Here is a 21,167-nt window from a genome sequence, read left to right as displayed (position 1 = left end):
TTATAGGCGCTCTGTGTTGCCAGGCAAAATTTGAGGAAACGCAATGGATGTTCTGCTACAAGAAATATGAATAAGAAAGCCACTGCCTCTAGGACAGAGCAGAGAACAGAGGAACTAAATTCTTCAATGTCTTATATCAAAACTGGCTGGTGGCTTCCACTTCTCAGCTCCTCCCTCGTAAACCACAAGCATCTCCAGTTCCTGCCCCTCTGACTCCTCACCAGGAGCAGCAGGGATGAGGCTGCACAGTGGTGCTCACAGGTTGAAGCTGGGGACAGGAGACAAACAGCAAAGGAGGCATTTGCATAACGAGACTTTCTAAGGGGCCTTGAGACTTAGGAATAACAAGTTTCAAAACCTGCGAGTGGGAGGGCTGGAAGACATGTGGGAGACTGCAGCAGAAGTAGGGAGAAATTACTGCCAGACTCTCAAAGAATAGAGGCTCTGAGAGAGAGACATAAGGTGGAAAGACAGGTGAGAGCATGGCAGCTTTTCAGAGCTGTTAAGCAGCTGGATTTGGCTGGAGTCTGGGGGCAGAGGCAGAAATCAGGACTCTGCGTGCAATACTAGGGCATCTGAATTCACCTGCAGCTCGAGAGATGTTCCTGCAGAAATCACAGTGAGAGACATGATGCAGAGAATGGATCCAGGAGACATCCAGACACTGCAGTCAGCAAAACTCAGCAAAGACAGCGAGGATAAAAAGAAGGTGACTCACACATTCCCCTAAAAACTAGAAAGACATGCCAGAGAAACGTGCGTTGCACTCTTTAGCCCGATTTCCTTTTCTTGCCGGGCTGAGGAATGAGGTCTTACATGCTGGGTAAGTGCTGAAGCACCAAGTGTCTTAGGGTTCCTGTTGCTGCAATGAAACGCCATGACCAAACTCGAGCTGGAGAGAAAAGGGGTTATTCAGCTTACATTTAAATGCCATCGTTCACCATTGGAGGATGTCAGGGCAGGGGCTCAAAAAGGACAGGAACCGGGAGGCAGGAGCTGATGCAGAAGCCATGGAGGGGTGCTGTTTACTGTCTTGTTCCTCAAGGCTTGCTCAGTCTGCTTTCTTATAGAACCCAGGACCACCATCACCCACAATGACTGGGTCCTCCCTATCAATCATTAATTATGGAATTGTCCTACACATCTGCCAATAGCCAGATCTTACGGAGGCGTTTTCTCCACTAAAGTGACTTCAGCCTGTGTGTGTCAAGCTTACATAAAACTAGCCAGCACCCCAAGTGGCAGCCCCAAGTGTGTTTGATAATGAGCTAAGAATACTTTATTTTCCAAATCAATGAAACACGGAGACTGGCAGAAGATTAGATAAAGGAAGGAAAGCTCTTGAGAACCACAGCTCTACCACAGCCACTGCTGGCATGAGTTAACTTTACCCTCTGTCAGCTCTTCTTCCTGCTGACTCTCCTGTCCCAGTGATGGCCATTCCTCTTCTGGCCGGTTCCTCTCCGCACCACTGCCCATCACTGACCTCTATTCTCACTGTCTTCCTCTCAAAGTATTTCCTGGCAGTAGAAAAATCAGACCACTCCCTGAGTCCCTTCTTAGCCTCCGTGACACAGACTCCCACAAAGCCTGCACAGTCCTATGAGTGCTGGGAATGGGCTCTCTGTAGGAGCAAGCGCTTCCATGTCCCTCACTCACTTTTTCCTCTATTTATTTTATACCCCAGCTGTAGTTTCCCCTCCTCCTCTCCTTCCAGTACCTCCCATCCTACCTCCCATCCTACCTCCTCCCTTTCTATTCAGAAAAAGGCGGGCCTCCCATGGACATCAACTAAAAAACATGGTATATCAAGTCGCAGTAAGACTAAGCGTCTCCTCTTGTATTAAGACTGGGTAAGGTGACTCAATATAAGGAATAAGGCCCCAAAAGTTAGTAAAAGAGTCAGAGACAGCCCCTGCTCCCACTATTAGGAGTCCCACAAGAAAACCCACTGTCATACATGCAGACAGGCCAGTCCCATGCAGGCTCCCTGGCTGTCAGTTCAGTCTGTGAGTTCCAATGAGCTCAGATTAGTTGATCTGGTGTTTTCTTGCCACGTACTTGACCTCTTTGACTCCTACAATCCTTTCTCCCTCTTTTGACCAGGATTCCTTGAGGCTGGCCTAATGTTTGGCTGTTTCCACACCACCTGTTTCCACCAGTGGCTGGATGAAACCTCCTAGATGACTATTGACGGGGCTAGTTAAACCAAGGGAATAGCAGAATACTGGTAGGCATCATTGCATTGACTTTTTTTTTCCCCTCTCAAGTCATATCTAGCTCTGTTCTAGGTCTCTCAGCCATCCAGCATCTGGGTCCTGGCGCTCCAGCAGTGTCATGGGTGGGCTCACTCTCCTGGCATGGGGCTCAGGCTGGACCAGTCATCGGTCAGCCACTTCCACAATTTCTGTGCTCCTTAACCCCAGAACATCCTGTAGGCAGGACAGACTATAGTTTGTGGCTGGGCTGATGTCCCAGTCCTCACTCTTAAATACCTGAATGGTACATTAACAAACAGCCAAAGGGAGAGGACAGAAGAAGAAGAAAGAAAGAAATGAGGATGTTGACTTATTATTTAGATTTAATTTACACAGACCTCACAATCACATATTTGGTTAGTTCAAAGACAACTGTAGGCTGCCACTTGAGGGTCCATAACCTCAGAGACTTCTACTTATCAAATGGCTAATTTCTAGGCGCAGACAGACTAGCTAAGAACTTAGTAACTGTACCCACAAGGACACAGTTGCACTTTTCTGATAAAGCCCAATCAGGGACTTTTCTATTCAAAAACTTTTAAATGAAAATCTTCCTCTCTTCCCATATATACCTAAAAACAACAGAAAGATAAAATAACATTAAAAAAAAATAAAGAAGACATGCATATCCTCAAACACCTGTCCATTGTCTCAATCAACAGAGACAGAAGGGAAATACTCAGAGGTCGATGGAAGGATAAGTCAAAGGTCAATGGTACCAGTACCCATCAGGCACAGAAGACGCGACAATACTCAGATCGTGTAGCTTCTCAGAACCTGTGATCTACCAGGTCTTGGACAGTATGAAGCTCTCCAAAGTAAATGCAAACTAAGCGTTCACTGCCCCAAGGAACTGGGCAAACTCAGTTCCCTGAATGTCCGCCTTTCTTTCTGTTAGCTGTGGGCTAACAGCAAAACTTGGCTGTAAGTGAAGCACCTAGATAAACTTTTGGAAACAACAGCTGAGCGAGGAAGGGAACAGGAAGGAGAGAGGGAGAGAGAGGCTCTAATCACCCTTGGCAGCACACTCATGGCATGCTCCTTTATAAGGAAGTTAAGATGGTTAATGTTTTCAATATAAAATATACCCCCACAGGCTAATGTTTTGAAAACTTGGTACCCAGTGAGTGGCACTATTTTGGGGAGGTTCTGCGAATGCTGCAAAAGGAAAGAAGTAGGTAACTGGGGCAGGACTTCGGGGTACTGTTCTTCATTGCCTGCTTCCTGGCTCCCCACGATATCAGGTTCTGTTCTTGGCCACATGCTGCTACCATCATGATGTTCTCCTCAGGTGGACAGGGTCAATCAATCCTCTGAAATTATGAGCCCAAATAAGTACTCCCTCCCTTGCTCCTGTCAGATACTGAGACACAGCTGAGCAAGAGTAACTGCAGTCAGCAGGCTCAGAAAATATGAAAAGCCAGTGATTTCGAGAAACATAATACAAGAAGTGGAAAGAGAACCATCAACATCCAAGTTCTGGAAGAAGAAACAGACTGAGAGGAAAAGATGCTTAAAGAAGTAAGGACACACTCCTAAAATTAAAGAAATTAGAGGACCCCAGTCAACGGACTCAAGAACAGTAAACTGGAGAATAAAGAAAACCGTGGCTGCAAAAATACTACTGCATAATTCAAGATCACCAGATACAAGAAATAAACCCAAACCTATATAAATACAAGGAACACAGCACATAAAAGTCAGTCTACCACAGACTTCTCAACAGCACTCGAGTACAGAACAGAATCAGAACAGAATCCACCAAGCCTTCAAAGAATGAGGGCAAAAGAATTCTAACTGCATTTCAACATGTCAGGACATCATAAAATTATCATCAGACAGTACAAATCCCTAAAGGCCCGACACTCAAAAAACTATACTGGCTAGTCTCATAAAGTCTTCAAGATTTTTATCAAGAAATGCAACAGAGGGATGTCCAACTAACTTGGTAATGTCTATACTATTACCATTAATAAAGGCAATGGCAACAGAATAACCAAAGGGAAAAAGAAGATTCCAGAAAATACCAACAAAGGTAGGGAAATGAGAGGAAGCTGAGACTGTTATGCTGGTGGCGGAGGCAAAATGTCGGTAGTTTAAGAACTCAACAGAGAAATAAGAGTATACGACTCAAAGAAGGATAACCACTCTAGAAACAAAAGGGAAGAAGACTACCATCAGGAACACGGAAGAATACCATCAGGGACACAGAAGACTACCATCAGGGACACGGAAGAATACCATCAGGAACACGGAAGACTACCATCAGGGACACGGAAGACTACAATCAGGGACAAGGAAGACTACCATCAGGGACACGGAAGACTACAATCAGGGACAAGGAAGACTACCATCAGGGACAAGGAAGACTACCATCAGGGACAAGGAAGACTACAATCAGGGACAAGGAAGACTACCATCAGGGACAAGGAAGACTACCATCAGGAACACGAAAGACTACCATCAGGGACAAGGAAGAATACCACCAGGGACATGGAAGAATACCATCAGGGACACGGAAGACTACCATCGGGAACAGCAGAAGTCCATTTGCTTTCTTAAAGAAAAGGAAAAATGTATCAAATGCATTAAATGAAAAATACATAATGACAAAACCGTAACATGATAATTATATAAAAATGGGTTAAACTTGCCAATTTCGGTGGTGGCGCACGCCTTTAATCCCAGCACTCGGGAGGCAGAGGCAGGCGGATCTCTGTGAGTTTGAGACCAGCCTGGTCTACAAGAGCTAGTTCCAGGACAGGCTCCAAAGCTACAGAGAAACCCTGTCTCGAAAAAACCAAAAAAAAAAAAAGATAATGGTTCTCCAATTACATTTTAAAAATCATACAATATGTTGATTTAAAGAAGAAAGCTTAGGGGAAAAAAGGACAAGTTGAAAATATAAGAAAAAAGGATGGAGATACTAGGTAATTAAGACCCAAAAGAAAGGTAACGACAGGAGGTACATAAAGGTCACTTAATGAAGACCAAGGTGGTGATCAAACAAGGAAATAAAACCACAACCTCAAGCAACCAACCATAAGCTACAGAAGAAACAGAAAACTCAACACTGTAGTGACTGGTTTTACATGCTCCACCCAGACCCCAACATGTATCAAGAAAAAGAAAAGCCCTAGAATCAACGTACAAGGAGACTTCCTATAGCCCCACCACCCTGTCACAGACACATACACACAACTTGCAGCAAATAGAAGATAATATTCTCAACATCACATAAAGTATTTTTGAAGGAAGGCCCTAAAATCTTAAATACTTAGTTATTTTTCTATTCCTGTGAAGAGACACTATGGCCAAAGCAACTTAGGAAAGAAAGCATTCCATCAGGGCTTGCTTAGTTTCGGGGGGGGGGGGGGGCAGAGCAAGGCAGCGAGCAGGCAGGCAGGCAAGCATGGCACTGGAGCAATACTGAGAGCTCACATGCTGAGAGAAAGGGAAGGAGAGGGGGAAAGAAGCGGGGGGGGGGGGGGGGAGAGACCCTGAGAATAGCATGGGCTTTTGAAACCTCAAAGTACATGCTCAGTGACATACATCCAACAAGGCCACACCTCCTAATACTTAAAAAATAGTTCTACCAACTGGGGATCAACATTCAAACACATAAGCCTATAGAGTCTGTCCTCATTCTAATCACAAGTACCAAAGGAGATCTGCAAGACCATCTACACTGTAACAAAATGCTGTTCCTTACAGTTCCTATGCCAGCAAACTAAATATAGTCACTAAAAAGCTATTAGAAAATACTTATAACTCAATGACAATAAAATGTATTTCATACTAAAACTTTTTTCTCTTTGGTTTTTCTATTCAGGGTTCTTCTGTGTAACAGAACTGCCTGTCTGGAACAAGCTCTTGTAGACCAGGCTGGTCTCGAACCCACAGAGGTCCGCTTACCTCTGCCTCCTGAGTGCTGGGATTAAAGGCGTGCTCCAGGCACATACTAAAAATTTTAAGGCAAAGTTTAAACAATACCAAAAAGAACAGTATAACTTTAAAATATTAGGGAAAAAAGCATTTTATGCCAACAGATAATCTTCTCAAATATTGATAGACAAAGGACAGTCATCATAGAATTCACATCCTGTAGAAATAAACCCAAGCTTCTACATAAGTAAGAAGTTAATATCCTTAAATATCACTTTCACTGTTCATTAGTATATAAAGCTTGCTGAGACAAACAGTCTGCAGGAGATCTGGCATCTAGCAACTTCCTCTACACATACAGACACAGATTCAAATCTCAACATCAACTACTTTATTTCTGAAAGTGGCTTCAGTACAAATGAAATGGACCTCCCCAGCAGTGGTTGGTAGAACCAAACTCCTGCCATAATGTCAGCAGCCTGTACCTCCCACGGTTCAGAGGGTCACTCACAAGAGCTACCACACTGCACCGTAGTGGCCTTTCCTCTTATATCACCATGACACACGAGGACACTGGAAAGTGCTATGGGATCTAGCATCAGGAACTCATTTCTTATGTTTTGACATAATTTCTAGTTTGTTAAAATAAGATCTGGGTTGGTAGATTTTTACCAAAACTAGTACCTAATGAATGCTACATGGACTAGCATAAACTATAACATGCCAAACTGTACATTTCCTGTTCCCAAGCTCAAAATGTTACTCTACTTGATAACATAAATAAAAATGCCATGTTGAGCAGCAAATGTAGAGGTAGCCTACACACAGTTATATATGCCCTGGTGGAGGAACAAGGCATACATCTATTTACATGAATGTCTGCACGTTGTTTGTATACACATGTAAATGCCATGTGTATATGACAAATGATCACTATAGAAAAGAGATAAACACAATGACAGAATCCTCAAGCCCTTAGATAGCCATTGTCGGAGCAGACTGCCTTCCTAGATTTCTAGGCTTATTCTACATTCAGTGTTTCCTTTAAAGAAGAGGCTCTTCCTTTTCTTTTCATTCATGATCATACTGTTGGGGGTGGAGGGGTATAAAGATTTTTATCACTATTGCAGGCTATGCCTGTGCTTCTGTTTAGTGCTTCAGCACAGGGATGAAGCTCCCAGAGTCCTAGAGCTACTGCCTAGTAGCCCAGGCCTTGTCACCGCCCAGCTGTGGGGTCTATGAACAGCACCTGTAGTATGTCCTGAGGAATACCTAAGTGCAGTAAATACTGGTGAGAGCAGTATCTGTCGTGTATATGATAATTAGTGATTAGTATTCCTCAACTTTGTAGCCTATTCCTCCATATATTATTAACATGTTTACGAAGAGAATATAAATATTGGTTCTATAAAAGAACCAAAATAATAAACAGAATTAAATAACTACTGTTCCTTTATGACCCAAAGAGAAACAGAAACTCATGACCGGAGTCACACTTAACACCCGAACAGGCCGTGCAACGTAGAAAATATCCGTAGTTCCAATATGCAAATCAAAACTTTATTTGAACAGGCACAAAGATTTTTTTAAAAAACATCTAAAGGTGGCACTCTTCTCCTCCACAAACACGATCACATAGCAAATCAAGCCCCAAAAGTGCCACCAAAAGGCCAAACAGACACTAGGAAAAACAGCACGTGAGGACATTTTCTCTGCTGACTTGATCCTCTTTTTCCTCTGTAGTAGCAAGAAGTAGGTAGGAACTGAGGAAGTGGCCATGGGTTGCTCGTGCCTTAGTTGTAGGGGCACCTTTTTTCCTCTGCTAGGTTTCTTCAGGATCTTCATGAGTTCCCTGAATAACATAAGCAATTCAGAACTGGCCACATTGGCATAATACCCTCCCCACTTTGCGATATCGGCTCATCGTCCTGGTTACCAAAGAAAACACTTCAAATCACTCACTCTTGACAGTCTTAAAAATTCCACTTCATTCAGGATAAACAATACTGTGGCTGGTTTGAAAAGATGTTTCTTAGACAGCCCGGCACCTCCTACGCTGCAAGACTCTCAAGGAGGACTAAAAAGAGACTGACAGCTGCTTGAATTCAGAACTAGAAATTAAAATAAAAGCTATTAGAAGTGAAGAAAGAACACACTCCACGGGGAGACAAGCGTTAAAGGAATTTTCTCTTCTACAGAGTCTAGTTACCTGCCATGAACTCATTTTCACCACAGCAGCAGCCAGTGTTCTTTAAAGACGTTAAATAAACCTTTTTCCTTCTCCCGACAACGGGGACAATGTTCGTCCCACACAGAAGCACAGAGGAGGCTACACAGGAAGTTAGAGACACTGCCTTTCACTTTCTCGCTAGCTTTGGGGGGCGGAGAGGCCTATGCCGAGGCCGCAGCACACATGATTTATTGGCACGCCACAACTCAATTATAGCTTGAAGCTTCTAGCTGTCTTTTCTAACCTATTGATCTTATCACTGTAAAACTGAGTTAAGAAATAATCGGTCTACACAGACTGTCACATTGTGGGCCTAGTCCCAGCCTCAGCATCACAACACAGTGATTCTACATCAAGGAATCGCCATAAGCTCTGAAGGGGTGCTGAAGAGGCACCCACGCTCAGGAAGTTTTTACCCAGAATCCACTGATGAAATATCAGGTTGAACGATTACAAAAACAGTTAGAAGAGCCATCTCCAACCCTACGATGGAGAACTGCTTCCACCTAGTTAGCTGGGCTGGTACATCCTAAGTGAAGATGGGCAGATATGCCCACAGTGAAAGCCAGCAGCTGCAGAACCTGGGCGATGACGCGTGGCAACTGTGGTTTTATGGTGTCCCTTCCATTTCCCACGCTGTTGGAAGTGCTCTGCTAACACCCGTGGGAACGTGGCCACAGCTCCCTAACAAAAGCACATCTTTTTATTTACTGAAATTTCTTTTTTCATTTTACATACCAACCCCAGTTCCTCATCCCTCCCTTTCTCCCACCCCAACCTCCCCCACCCACTCCTCAGAGGGGGAGCCAACAAAGTCTACCATACCAAGCTGAGGCAGGACCAAGCCCCTCCCCCCTGTATCAAGGTTGAGCAAGGTGTCCCACCATAGGGAATGGGCTCCAAAAGGCCAGTTCATGCATCTGGGAAAAGTCCTGCTCCACTGTCAGCCCCCCCCCCCCCAACAGATCAAGCCACATAACTGTCACCCACATTCAGAGGATCTAGTTTTGTCCCATGCAGGTACCCCAGCTGTCAGTATAGAGTCCACGAGCTCCCACTAGCTCGGGTTAGCTGTCTCTGTGGTTTCCCCATCATGATCTTGACCTCCCTTGCTCATATGGTTCCTCCTCCCTTGCTCATACGGTTCCTCCTCCCTCTCTTCAACTGTACTCCAGGAGCTCAGCCCAGTGCTCGGCTGTGGGTCACTGCATCTGCTTCCATCAGTTACTGGATGTAGGTTCTATGATGACAATTAGGGTAGTCACAGGCCTTCCCCAAAAGCCCATCTTAGGAGACTTTACCAAGTGCTGGGCTGGAGCACAGAGTCCTGCTGAGGAGAGGAAGGATCGTACAAGCTGGGGATGGGGGGGTCAGGATTACAAGGAACCCCACAGAAGTAACTGGCCTGCTCATGGGAGTTCACAGACCATGGACTAACGGTTAGGAAGCTTGCATAGGAGAGGTCTAGGCCCTCTGCATATGTGTGACAATTGTGTGGCTTGGTCTATTTGTCGGACTCCTGGCAGTGGGAGTGGGGCCTGTCCCCAGTGCTTTGTCTGGCTTTTGGAAACCTGTTCCTAATTCTGGGTTGTCTTGCCCAGCCTTAATACAAGGACAGGAGCTTAGTCCTACCCCGACTTGATATGACATGCTTTGTTGGCACCTATGGGAGGCCTGCTCTTTCCTGAACAGAGGTGAAAGAGGGCTGGATTCATGAGTGGGCAGACAGGAGGTGTGGGAGGGAATGAGAGGAGGGGGAGAGAAAAAGAGGCTTTTTAAGCATATTGTTTTGGGAGCACACAGCCAGCACAAATATCAACCAGGTATCCCTGGCTTGTTTGTGTGGTGGTGGCCTCCCTGCTCTGGGGTGAACCTATGGATCAAAGTGGACATGTAAAAGGCAGAGTAAAATGAGTTCTGTTCAGTCCCAGCTGACAAGACAATACAGGTGGAGGAAATCCCAGGGGGCCTCACCCCGACATGCACTATTGCTGAGAAAGGGAAGATTACTCTTCTCTAGTGACAAGCCCCCCCCCCCCCCCCACTGTGATCCAGTGCCAAGGGGCTGGCCTCAGAAACACACATGCAGGCAACTCTGAATGGCCTTACTAGGTCACCCTTTCATATTTATTCACTTGTATGTATACAGAACAATATGCTTAAAGGGTAGAGGGTCCCATGAATTTGGGAGGAGGGGAATATATACAAGGGGTAAGATAATTAATTATGTTTTAATTAAGACGTTAAAATGCACTCAGAAAAGAGTTTTGTCTTCTTTGTGAGCACGAAGGCTACTCCTCCTCTACGAACACGCAGCACTTTGGTTCTTGACACTTCTCCCTCCACGGCCTTCCAGGGGCACACTCCTCTCTCTGCTGACAACTGCTGGAAGAGCCCTGGCTCGAAGATCACCACTTAGGAGGAACAGTGAGGCCACTCTGAGTAGTCGCTACCATGTAACGTAAGCCAGCAACCATGCCCGTCACACTCAGCAGTGAATTAACCAGTACCTTAGCTGTGCAAACAGAGAAGTCGGCCTGGCGTGTAGGAAGCACGCACGACAAAGACTATAGAAGTTCTTCGTCAGTAGTGTGGCATGATTCCAATTCTAGCATCCATTGCCATTAACCCCCAACGAAGGGCAATGGCAGAAAACTTGACAGTTATTAAGGTTCACTATTTTAGGATTTAAAAAACTTTACAGGGCTGGAGAGATGGCTCAGCGGTTAAGAGCATTGCGTGCTCTTCCAAAGGACCTGAGTTCGATTCCCAGCAACCACATGGTGGCTCACAACCATCTGTAATGGGGTCTGGTGCCCTCTTCTAGCCTGTAGGCATACACACAGACAGAATATTGTATCCATAATAAATAAATAAATATAAAAAAAAACTTTACATATGCTAGGATATTACAGAATATTTGCCAACCATGTTGAAGGCTGAGTTCACCCTGCAGAATCTACACTTAGAAGACCACACAGAGACCTACTCTCACATCTTTGCTTTTCTTGCTTATACCTCCTAATCAAAATAAATTCTCTTAATCTACGGAAGGTGGATAAATTCATACCCATCATCACTTTAAGTGTCCATTGCTGGCATGTGACACTGAGTGGAGGCTGAAGGGACCTCGACATGGCCTCCCCTTCTATCTGCCTCTCCCTCAACAGTGTACACTCATCCTCTTTGCTTCCTTCTACCCTGCTGCAGGACCACAATAACACATGTTCAACAACATGCGCTGCAGCTAACACGCATCTCATCCAAATGTTACAGGTGCCAAGTCAATGGTACCCAAGGAAGCCCAACAATAGAGAATACTATATCCTGCCAATTGGCTTGGCAGATGATGCTATCTTCAACCCGCATTAAATCATATTTTTAACTTGCCTAAAGAAGTAAACTGCTAAAAAAAAAAAAAGAAGTAAACTACTATATCATGCACAGAAAACAGGCACAGAATATCTAATTATACTCAGGAAGATGCACATAACAACTAGTCTCATAAGCGTCTAGTTCTGTTTAAAATTAAAGCTGTGTGAAGGGAGGAAGAGTTCAGTCAGGACTCAGACGGTGAGCCTCTCCTCATTCTTCATATCACTACTTCTGGTTTTTCCTGCCTTGAGAGGAAAATAAGAGAGGTCACTGTCATCTCTAGCAGGCCCACAAACTTCCCTCCACATTAGAGGAAATTACAGAAAACCCAGCAGCCCTCTTCAAAAAGAGGAAGCATGGACATGAACCCAGGGGAGCTGGAGAATGTGAACCGTGCCCCATAGGGCCTTAGTTAATTTACTACTAGTTCTAAGGAAATAAAAATATGGCATAACGAGAATGAAATCGAAGCAAACACAGAGCTAACACAGAGAGAAGCGTGGAGCAAAGCACGGAGCAGCCTGCTTCAGACTCCGCTACTTCATTAACAGACTCAGCCAAACTGATGCAGTTTAGAAGTTCAAGAGATGACTAACAGCCATGGGAAAGTGAGCAGTGAGCATTCTGTAAGGCAAGCATTTCAGAAGATATAATACTGCAATCTCGTACAGCTGCTCTGGAAATCAGGATGGTGGAATCTCAGAAAATTGGGAATCAATGTACCTCAAGACCCAACAATATCACTTTTAAGTATATACCAAAAGGATACATACCCATACCACAAGGACATTTGCTCAACTATATTCATAGCAACATTATTCATAATAGCCAGAACCTGGAAACAACCCAGATGTCCTTCAACCAAAGCATGGGTAAAGAAAATGTGGCTCAGTGACTTTCAGAGGACGCAGGTTCAATCCCCAGGACACACATGGCAGCTCACAGTATCTGTAACCCCAGCGCCAGGGGACCCAATGCCCTCTTCTAGCCTCCACGGGCGCTGTACACATATGAGGCACGGATGCGCACTCAAAACACTGATACATGCTTAATTTAAAACAAAGGAACAGGAGACACCGGCGCGCAGGCCCAAGCAGCGGCACCGGCGCAGATGCAGGATAGTCCAAGCATGAAACAGTGAAGCCCACACTGAGAGCAGATTGCCCCACTACAATTAAATCAAGTAGGTTTTTTGGGGCCAGGCCTCCAGAGTGGTAGGCCTTTTATTGGAGAGGTCCATGGGCGAACGAGGAGCCTGGTCGTGTCCCTGAAGACCCTCCTGAGTGGGGAGAGTGTTCTTGGCCAGCAGCGGGACACAGGAAATGGAGCGGGGGAATCCCCCGACTCCCTTGATCCCCTGGTTAGTCTGCTAGGGCTGGTACCCTCTGCTGGGGCTGCTCCTCTGCTGCGACCTCTCTCTCCCTGGCCCATCCCAGCTTGCGCCCAGGGGCCTCCTTCACTCCCCCTCCCTACCACGGGGTCGCAGGATCACCCAGTTTAGCCTGTTTGGGCGCTGGGTCTGGAGCTTGGGGCAAAGGGCAGCGGGAGTTACTCTGTTTTGGTGGCTGGCCTGCAGAGTGGTAGACCTTTTGTTGGCGAGGTCCCTGGCAAACAGGGAGCCTGGTCCTGGTCCTGAAGACCCTTCTGAGTGGTGAGAGGGATCTTGGCCCATGGCGGGAACCCAGGAAACAGAGCGAGGGCATTTTGTAAGCGGGGCCCCTAGCCAGCAAGGAAACCTGATCCTGTTTTAAAAGACCCATTAGATAGCATCAATAGGGGGAGATGGGCAGACGCCAAGGCAGGAATTCACCCAACAATCTGAAAAACAACATGAAAACACCAGAACCCCATGATCTTACAACAGAAGGACTTGAACACCCTAACACAGAAGAAGAGGAAAAAATTGACTTTATGAAAACAACATGAAAACACCAGAACCCAATGATCTTACAACAGAAGTATTTGAACAACCTAACACAGAAGAAGTGGAAAAAATCGACTTTATGAAGATAATAGAGTCCCTTAAACAACATGTAAAAAATGCCCTTATAGAAATGGATGAGAAGTATAACAAAAAGGTTGAAGAAATGAGGAAATACGTAAATGATACCCTGGGAAACCAAGAAAAAAACGATCAAACAGGTAATGGAAACAGTTCAAGAATTGAAAACTGAAATGGAAGCAAGGAAGAAAACACAAACTGAGGACCAGCTGGATATGGAAAATCTAGGTCAATGAGCAGAGACTACAGAAACAAGCATAATCAATAGAATACAAGAGATAGAAGAAAGAATCTCAGATTCCGAAGACACCATAGAAAAAATAAACACACTGATCAAAGAAAACAGCAAAGCAAACAAATTCTCATCACAAAACATTCAGGAAATATGGGACACAATAAAAAGACCAAACCTAAGAATAATAGGAATATAAGAAGGAGAAGAGTCACAGCTCAAAGGCCCAGAAAATATTTTTAACAAAATTATGGAAGAAAACTTTCCCAACATAAAGAAAGATATTCCTTTAAATATTCAAGAAGCATACAGAATACCAAACAGACCGGATCAAAAAAAAAAAAAATCCCCTTGCCATATAATAATGAAAACTCAAAATATACAGATTAAAGAAAGAATATTAAGAGCTGCAAAGGAAAAAGGAAAAGTAACTTATAAAGGTAAACCGATCAGACTTACACCTGACTTCTCTATGGAAACCATGAAAGCCAGAAGGTCCTGGATAGAAGTACTGCAGAAACTAAGAGACCATGGATGCAAACCCAAACTACTATACCCAGCCAAGCTATGGTTCACTATCAATGGAGAAAACAAGACATTCCAGGATAAGAACAAATTTAAACAATACGTAGCCACAAATCCAGCGCTACAGAAAGTAATAGAAGGAAAATCACAACCCAAGGAATCCAACATTGCCAACACTGCCTACAATAACTCAGGCATCTAGCGACCCTTCACCAGCACAACTCAAAGAAGGGAGACACACAAACTCTACTACCAAAAACAATGAGAATAACCAAAGTAAACAATCACTGGTCATTAATATCACTTAATATTAATGGTCTCAATTCACCTATAAAAAGGCACAGACTAAGAGATTGGATACGAAAACAGGATCCAACATTCTGCTGTTTGCAAGAAACACATCTCAACCACAAAGACAGGCATCTACTCAGAGTAAAGGGTTGGGAAAAGGTTTTTCAAGCAAATGGTCCTAAGAAAAAAGCAGGTATGGCCATACTAATTTCTAACAAAAATGACTTCAAACTAAAATCAATCAGAAGAGATCGAGATGGACACTTAATACTCATAACAGGAACAATTCATCAGGATGAAGTCTCAATCCTGAATATCTACGCCCCTAACATAAAAGCACCCACTTATGCAGAAGAAATATTACTAAAACTCAAAACTCGGTAGTCCTCATTGTCCGCTATGTTCAGCGAGTCTGGTTTTATCCCAGGCTTTTTCAGACCCAGGCCAGCTGGCCTTGGTGAGTTCCCGATAGAATATCCCCATTTGTCTCAGTGTGTGGGTGCACCCCTCGCGGTCCTGAGTTCCTTGCTCCTGCTCTCTCTCCTTCTGCTCCTGACTTGGACCTTGAGATTTCAGTCTGGTGCTCCAATGTGGGTCTCTGACTCTGTCTCCTTTCATCACCTGATGAAGGTTAATATTCAGGAGGATGCCTATATGTTTTTCTTTGGGTTCACCTTCTTATTTAGCTTCTCTAGGATCAATGTCCTTTATTTATGGCTAGAAACCAATTGTGAGTGAATATATCCCATGTTCCTCTTTTTGGGTCTGGCTTACCTCACTCAGGCTAGTGTTTTCTATTTCCGTCCATTTGTATGCAAATTCAAGAAGTCATTGTTTTTTTACTGCTGAGTAACAGAATGCAGCTGTGATTTCCAGACAAATGCCTGACTTTGATCACCTCCACAGTCAAACAGTTAGCTCTGGTTCCCTTGCAGGCCTTCAGACATCTAGTCGTCTAGTGTGTATTTCTTTCTCCCCTCCTACTTTCTGGCATTTGCTTGTTTCACTGTTTATTAACACTTCTAGCAGAGGACAGGTGAGCTGGGGGAGAAGGTGAGACTCAAACCAGGCAGTTTTACTCCTTATTAGCAGCTCCGTTGACAAAGAAAGTGAGAAGAGAAAAAAGTTAGCTGGGATCACAAGTGGAAACAAGTCTGAAGAGAAGTTCTGGGAGCTGGAGAGATGGCCCCATCTGTAAAATACCTTCTGAGCAAGCCAGGACGGGAGACTGGAGTGTGTCTTCCACATCACCAAGCTGAGCGTGCTCACATAGGCCTGTAACCCTAGCACTGTGCAGAACCAATCAGTGAGTCCCGAGTTCAACAAGAGCCTCCCCAAAAGATAGGCTGTAGAGATCTCTGACCTAAACACACACACACACTCTCACACACACACTCATTCACATACACACATTCCAATCAGAAACTGAAATTCGTGACTCATGATTTTCTCTGGGAAACAGGAAAATAATACCAGAAATTATTTCTGAAACGTGTGCACATAGCAAGTAATTCAGAAAGAAACAAGAACAACACACCCTAGTTTTGTTACCGGAGTATTGTGGGTCTTTCTGCATGCACCTCCAGTCACGTGAGGACAGTTGCCACTTCCCTGGATGAACCGACAGACACTTTTCTCTTGAATGTGTGTTCATGATGAAGGTATTCTAATTTGGTCCCCGTCAACATAACCACAACAAAGACTTAAGGGTTTGCGGCAAAAGAAGTGAAGAATAACCTTAAATTTGGAAAACTGACTCAACGGGAGGAAATGCGCAGGCAAAAATGCAGCTTGGACATCACATCACCTTGTTTTCCTAGCGAGAACCACGTGACTACAAATCACCAACCAGCCCTTGTGGAGCTTGGACACCACATCATCATGTTTTCCTCGCGAGAACCACGTGACTACAAATCACCAATCAGCCCTTGTGGAGCTCGCAGTCTTGGCTCTGACCTAAAAGTTCACACAAGGCTATGAGGTGAGAGCCAGTTGGCAACGACAGTGTTTGGACGGGGCATGAGAATCACCATCTGCCCAACCACTGGCCCCAGTTAGTGCAGCCTTACTTCAAAGGCAGGCCAACTGGCCGCCCCGGCTGTGGCGGTGACTGAGGACTCTGTTCTTTGAGGACGTTGGTCCGCCGGGTTCACCACTGTGCAGAAGCCCATGCCCCACAACAGTAACCTGTGCCTTTAATCCAGACGCATTAGCAAGGGATTGGCTCCACCAGCTCCTCTCTCGCATCAAAGATCTGCTTTAATTTTAGTTCCATGTGTCTCGGGGTTATGTAACCTCACAGGAGGTCACACAAGTCTCCCAAAAAAGAAATTTAAGCTGCCTTAAAACAAAAAAAAGAACTATGCATAACAGAAACAAACACAAAACAGAAACTTGCATTTTTCTCTCTGACCAGAAAACGTCAACCTCCTTGCTAATCTAAAACATTACAATTTCGGGAAGACAGAAATAAGAGCACAAGAGACTGAAACATTGGGGCCTGCACCGAGGGTGGCTGACAGGCTGCGCCCTCAGCATGCCACCAGCAGAACAATCCGCATCTTACCGTCTTCCAGCTCAAGACAAAGATTATACACAGCCACCGGCCTCTTGGTCCTCTGCCCCTGTCTCTTTGACTGTCGCGGTGGAGCATTTGGAGGTGATGCCGACAGGCAGGTGGGCTCAGGGAGGGCAGCATCAGGCGAGGTCCGAAATATCTGCCATTGGGGATAAGCACAGTGGGTGTCCGTGAGTAAAACGTGTATTGTTACAGCAAACCAGAACCTGCCCACACTAGATTTGGGGTTCATTCATGACAGACCAGAGCCAAAATCCAGTCCTCTGAATTTAACATTAAAAAAAAAGTTTTTAACACAAGATTTCAAAATAAAGCATCTCACTAAAATTAAAACAGCACTAGATGATTATATTTCAAATAACTTTTTCTTAAAGTAAACAAATACCACGTTTTCCACCATGGGGCAGACAATCATGGCTCTTCATGCACAGGAAAGGAGCCGGGATCAGTATAAAGGCATCCAGAACCCCTTAGGTTTCAAAGACGGTTATTCTTATGCCAAACTGTCAGACTAATTTTTTCCCAACAACATAAACAGAAACATCCATTTACAAACGTTTTTATAGGTTTAAAAAATAGCCTGTGTCTATGAAATCACCTGTCTGGATTCTGATTTACAGTCTTCATAATTTTCTTATTTAATGTTTTACAGATTTCATCAATTCATTTAATATGTTCCAACCCTTTTAATACTTTTCTCTCCTATTTCTGGTCCAGAACATCGCCACCATGATTTATCTGCAGCGCCATTCACATATCAGGAATGATAACATTAATTAAAATGCGCTGCTTCTTTGCCTAGCAATTTGTTTGGAAAAAAGTAATATGTGTGCCACACAGAGAAGCATATCACACTGCAGTGATTCATCACAGATGTCCCCTGGCCACCAAGACCTGAGGTGAAAGGCTCCCCTCAGCCTAAGTGACTCTGGCCTTCAATGAAGCAATGAAATAAAAAATTAGAGGCATCAGCCTGACAAGACACTATACCTGCAGAGGACTGACACATTCCTCCAGTGGAGACAAGAAACAAGCACCTACTATTAAAAAACCACAAACGTAGCCAGGTGGTGGTGGTGCATGCCTTTAATCCCAGACTCAGGAGGCAGAGGCAGGCAGATCTCTGTGAGTTCGAGGCCAGCCTGGTCTACAGAGTGAGTTTCAGGATAGGCTCCAAGCTACACAGAGAAATCTTGTCTCAAAAAAAAAAAAACAGTGAAAACAAAGAACACAAATGTAAACTCACAAGAAAAGGTATTGCAATTCATTACTTACTCATTTGAACAGAATCAAGCACATGATGCGCACGCACGCGTGTGTGTGTGTGTGTGTGTGTGTGTGTGTGTGTGTGTGTCAGTCAGAAAAACTGACTGATAGTGAAAGGGTTTTAATTAAAAACCCTAGAGATTCTCACCTAAAAATTATTATATACCAATAAAAATAAGCTTATTTAACACTGTATTTGCTTTATAGTGTCACACTGCCCCCTCATGTATAAACAGAATAAGAAATTATTTAAGTTGCTGTGGCCAAGTATTTGCCAGTGATAATCTCATCTGCTATTGTACCTGGAACCCTACTAAGAGTGTCTTTCCACAGGATCTGGGTCCACGTGGCACTGGCAAAGAGGAGACTGTACAGGTGTGTCTTGAGAATCTGCTGGCCCAGCTGCTGTACCGCCATCGTCACTGTTCAAGTTAAAAAGGTTGTGGCATACGGGGACAGGAGCAATGAGGTGGAAACCAACATGAGAACAGCGATGGAGGGACAGTAGGAAGCATAATCCCAGTCAAAGGGAACAGCACCATGACCATACTTTATAAAGTCCCAAACTTATCTATGCTTGACTTCCACAAACATGGCAAATGTCTCTGGGATGTCATCAGGCCAGGAAGTCCAAAGCACACCAAGCACTGGAAAGTTAGGCCCCCCGCAACCCGGGACTGGCACTGTATGGGTGGTGGTTTTCCAAGCATGCTGCACAGACAGCATGCACACGTGCTGACAGCTCAGGCACCTCCCTCTCCACGGGAGGGTCAGATGTCTGGAGAAGGCTACCTAGCAGGAGGTGTGGAAGCTTGCCAATCTGCAGTCAGCCCATTGTGGCTCTACCACACCCCTAACTTCAGTTCTCAACCAAGAGCTGGGGCCAGACATTAGCTGGTCTTCAGACACCATTGGGTTTGTGCTTTCAAATTGTTTTGTTTTCTTTGGTTTATATTTTAAAGCACCCAGGTCATTCTTTTGTGTAGTCAAAGCAAAGAAAGACCAACTTGGAAATCATCCCACAATTAGGACAACTGTGTCTTCACTGTGGAAGGACTGAAGGCAAAAATCACAACACCAAAAGAATATTTCAGAAAAATAAAGGCACTAGAGATGCGCATGAATTTTTTAGACCACGCCACCTCCCATTTATACATATGAAGGCTCAAAGGTTCCATCTATTGACCACTGCCTTAATAAATTCTTTGGGGGACCGGCATCCGGACAGCTGAACCACCCTCCACATCACTGCTGTTAGGAAACCTAGCTATTCCCTATAGACGGCACTGTCTGGGCTTTGGGACCTCACCAGCTCTGAGAGCTGAGGTTGATGCTGGGAACTGATGCTCGTGCATTGGGAGACCTCTTAACACAGTGCAGCATCAGGCATGCGGGACTCAGAATAGATGGGTCCAATCTGCATTTGTGACACGAGACATAAACAACGCAAATGAATCCAGGCCTCTATTAGGCTGCTCAGCCACTTTCACAAGACAGCGCTCATTTTCCACCACCTCCAATATCACCATAGCTGGTACTCTGAGCAGCTCTTCCAGTCTTTCAGAGAAAGACATCAAGCGAGGAGCTAAAAGGAAAGCTACAAATGGACTCTCGAGAAACTTAGAACCAAACGTCTGCTTTTAACATCTTCATTTCTCTACTTTAGCACTAAAATTTTACACTTAAATCACTTCCTGCTGTTTAGACAAGGCAGGCCTGGGCCCACGTACATAAGCCCACCAGTGACTCTGCCCCTCAGACACATCCACCTTGCTTCCCAATGTATTAGCATCAATTCCAAGGTCTTTTCTCCTCTCAGAAGGCTACAAAGCTACCTGTTATGATTCTCTGCAATGTGCAAGAATGGTATTATATTCTTTCCAAGTCTACAAGAGGAAATAAGCAAAACTCTTCACACTGAACGTTGAGCTGTTTTCTGGTGATCTGACCTTAGAATGTTCCACTTCATCTTGTTTTTCTCTACAATACCAAAACATCCTTCTTGAACCACTACACATCCCAAGTCTCTTTCTGGGACTTCACCACAGTAACTTGCCTCCCATCACTTTCAATCCCCTAGTTTAGCATTTTACCTCCTACTGCCTTTGTTTGAGGACAGATCATATTTATTCAAAACTTCATTTTTAGCGTTAAGAACTTCTTCGCACACCTCCATATTTACAACACAAGAAAAACTCAGATCAGACAATCCTAACAAAACAAAGCTTATCGGGTAAGGAAGCGTTTGCAACCTCAGGTCACCCCACAGCGCCAACACACACACAAGTCTGTCACTGTTGTTCACAATCACAGGCTCCTCAGGTGCAATGCAGTAGATGCTCCAGCATGGGACTTGGTAAATTCTTCCTGCCACCAGGGGCCATGTGTGGGTATGAGTCACCTCTGCCAGAAGACAAGGAGCACTCCGAAATTTACACGTCAGTACCCAACTTGAACAGGCAGCATCTGAAGGAGGGTGGTCATTCATCTTCACAAAGATGCTTCTGCCGGAGTCCAGTGGTTTT

General features: G+C 44.6%; 1 protein-coding gene across 1 annotated transcript in view; it reads right to left on the bottom strand.

The window, feature by feature from the left end:
- Arhgap10 (Rho GTPase activating protein 10) overlaps positions 1-21,167 on the bottom strand; it is a 259,737-nt gene that overhangs the window by 29,670 nt on the left and 208,900 nt on the right. The window contains exon 19 of the mRNA XM_041663469.1: positions 17,365-17,515. Coding sequence (XP_041519403.1) covers positions 17,365-17,515 — 151 coding nt within the window. The remainder of the gene's footprint in view (positions 1-17,364; positions 17,516-21,167) is intronic.

Source organism: Microtus oregoni, unplaced genomic scaffold (assembly GCF_018167655.1).
Source record: "Microtus oregoni isolate MIOR12 unplaced genomic scaffold, Mior012 000014F_ref0000157, whole genome shotgun sequence".
NCBI lineage: Eukaryota > Metazoa > Chordata > Mammalia > Rodentia > Cricetidae > Microtus > Microtus oregoni.
This window is presented reverse-complemented; position numbering and strand designations above follow the sequence as displayed.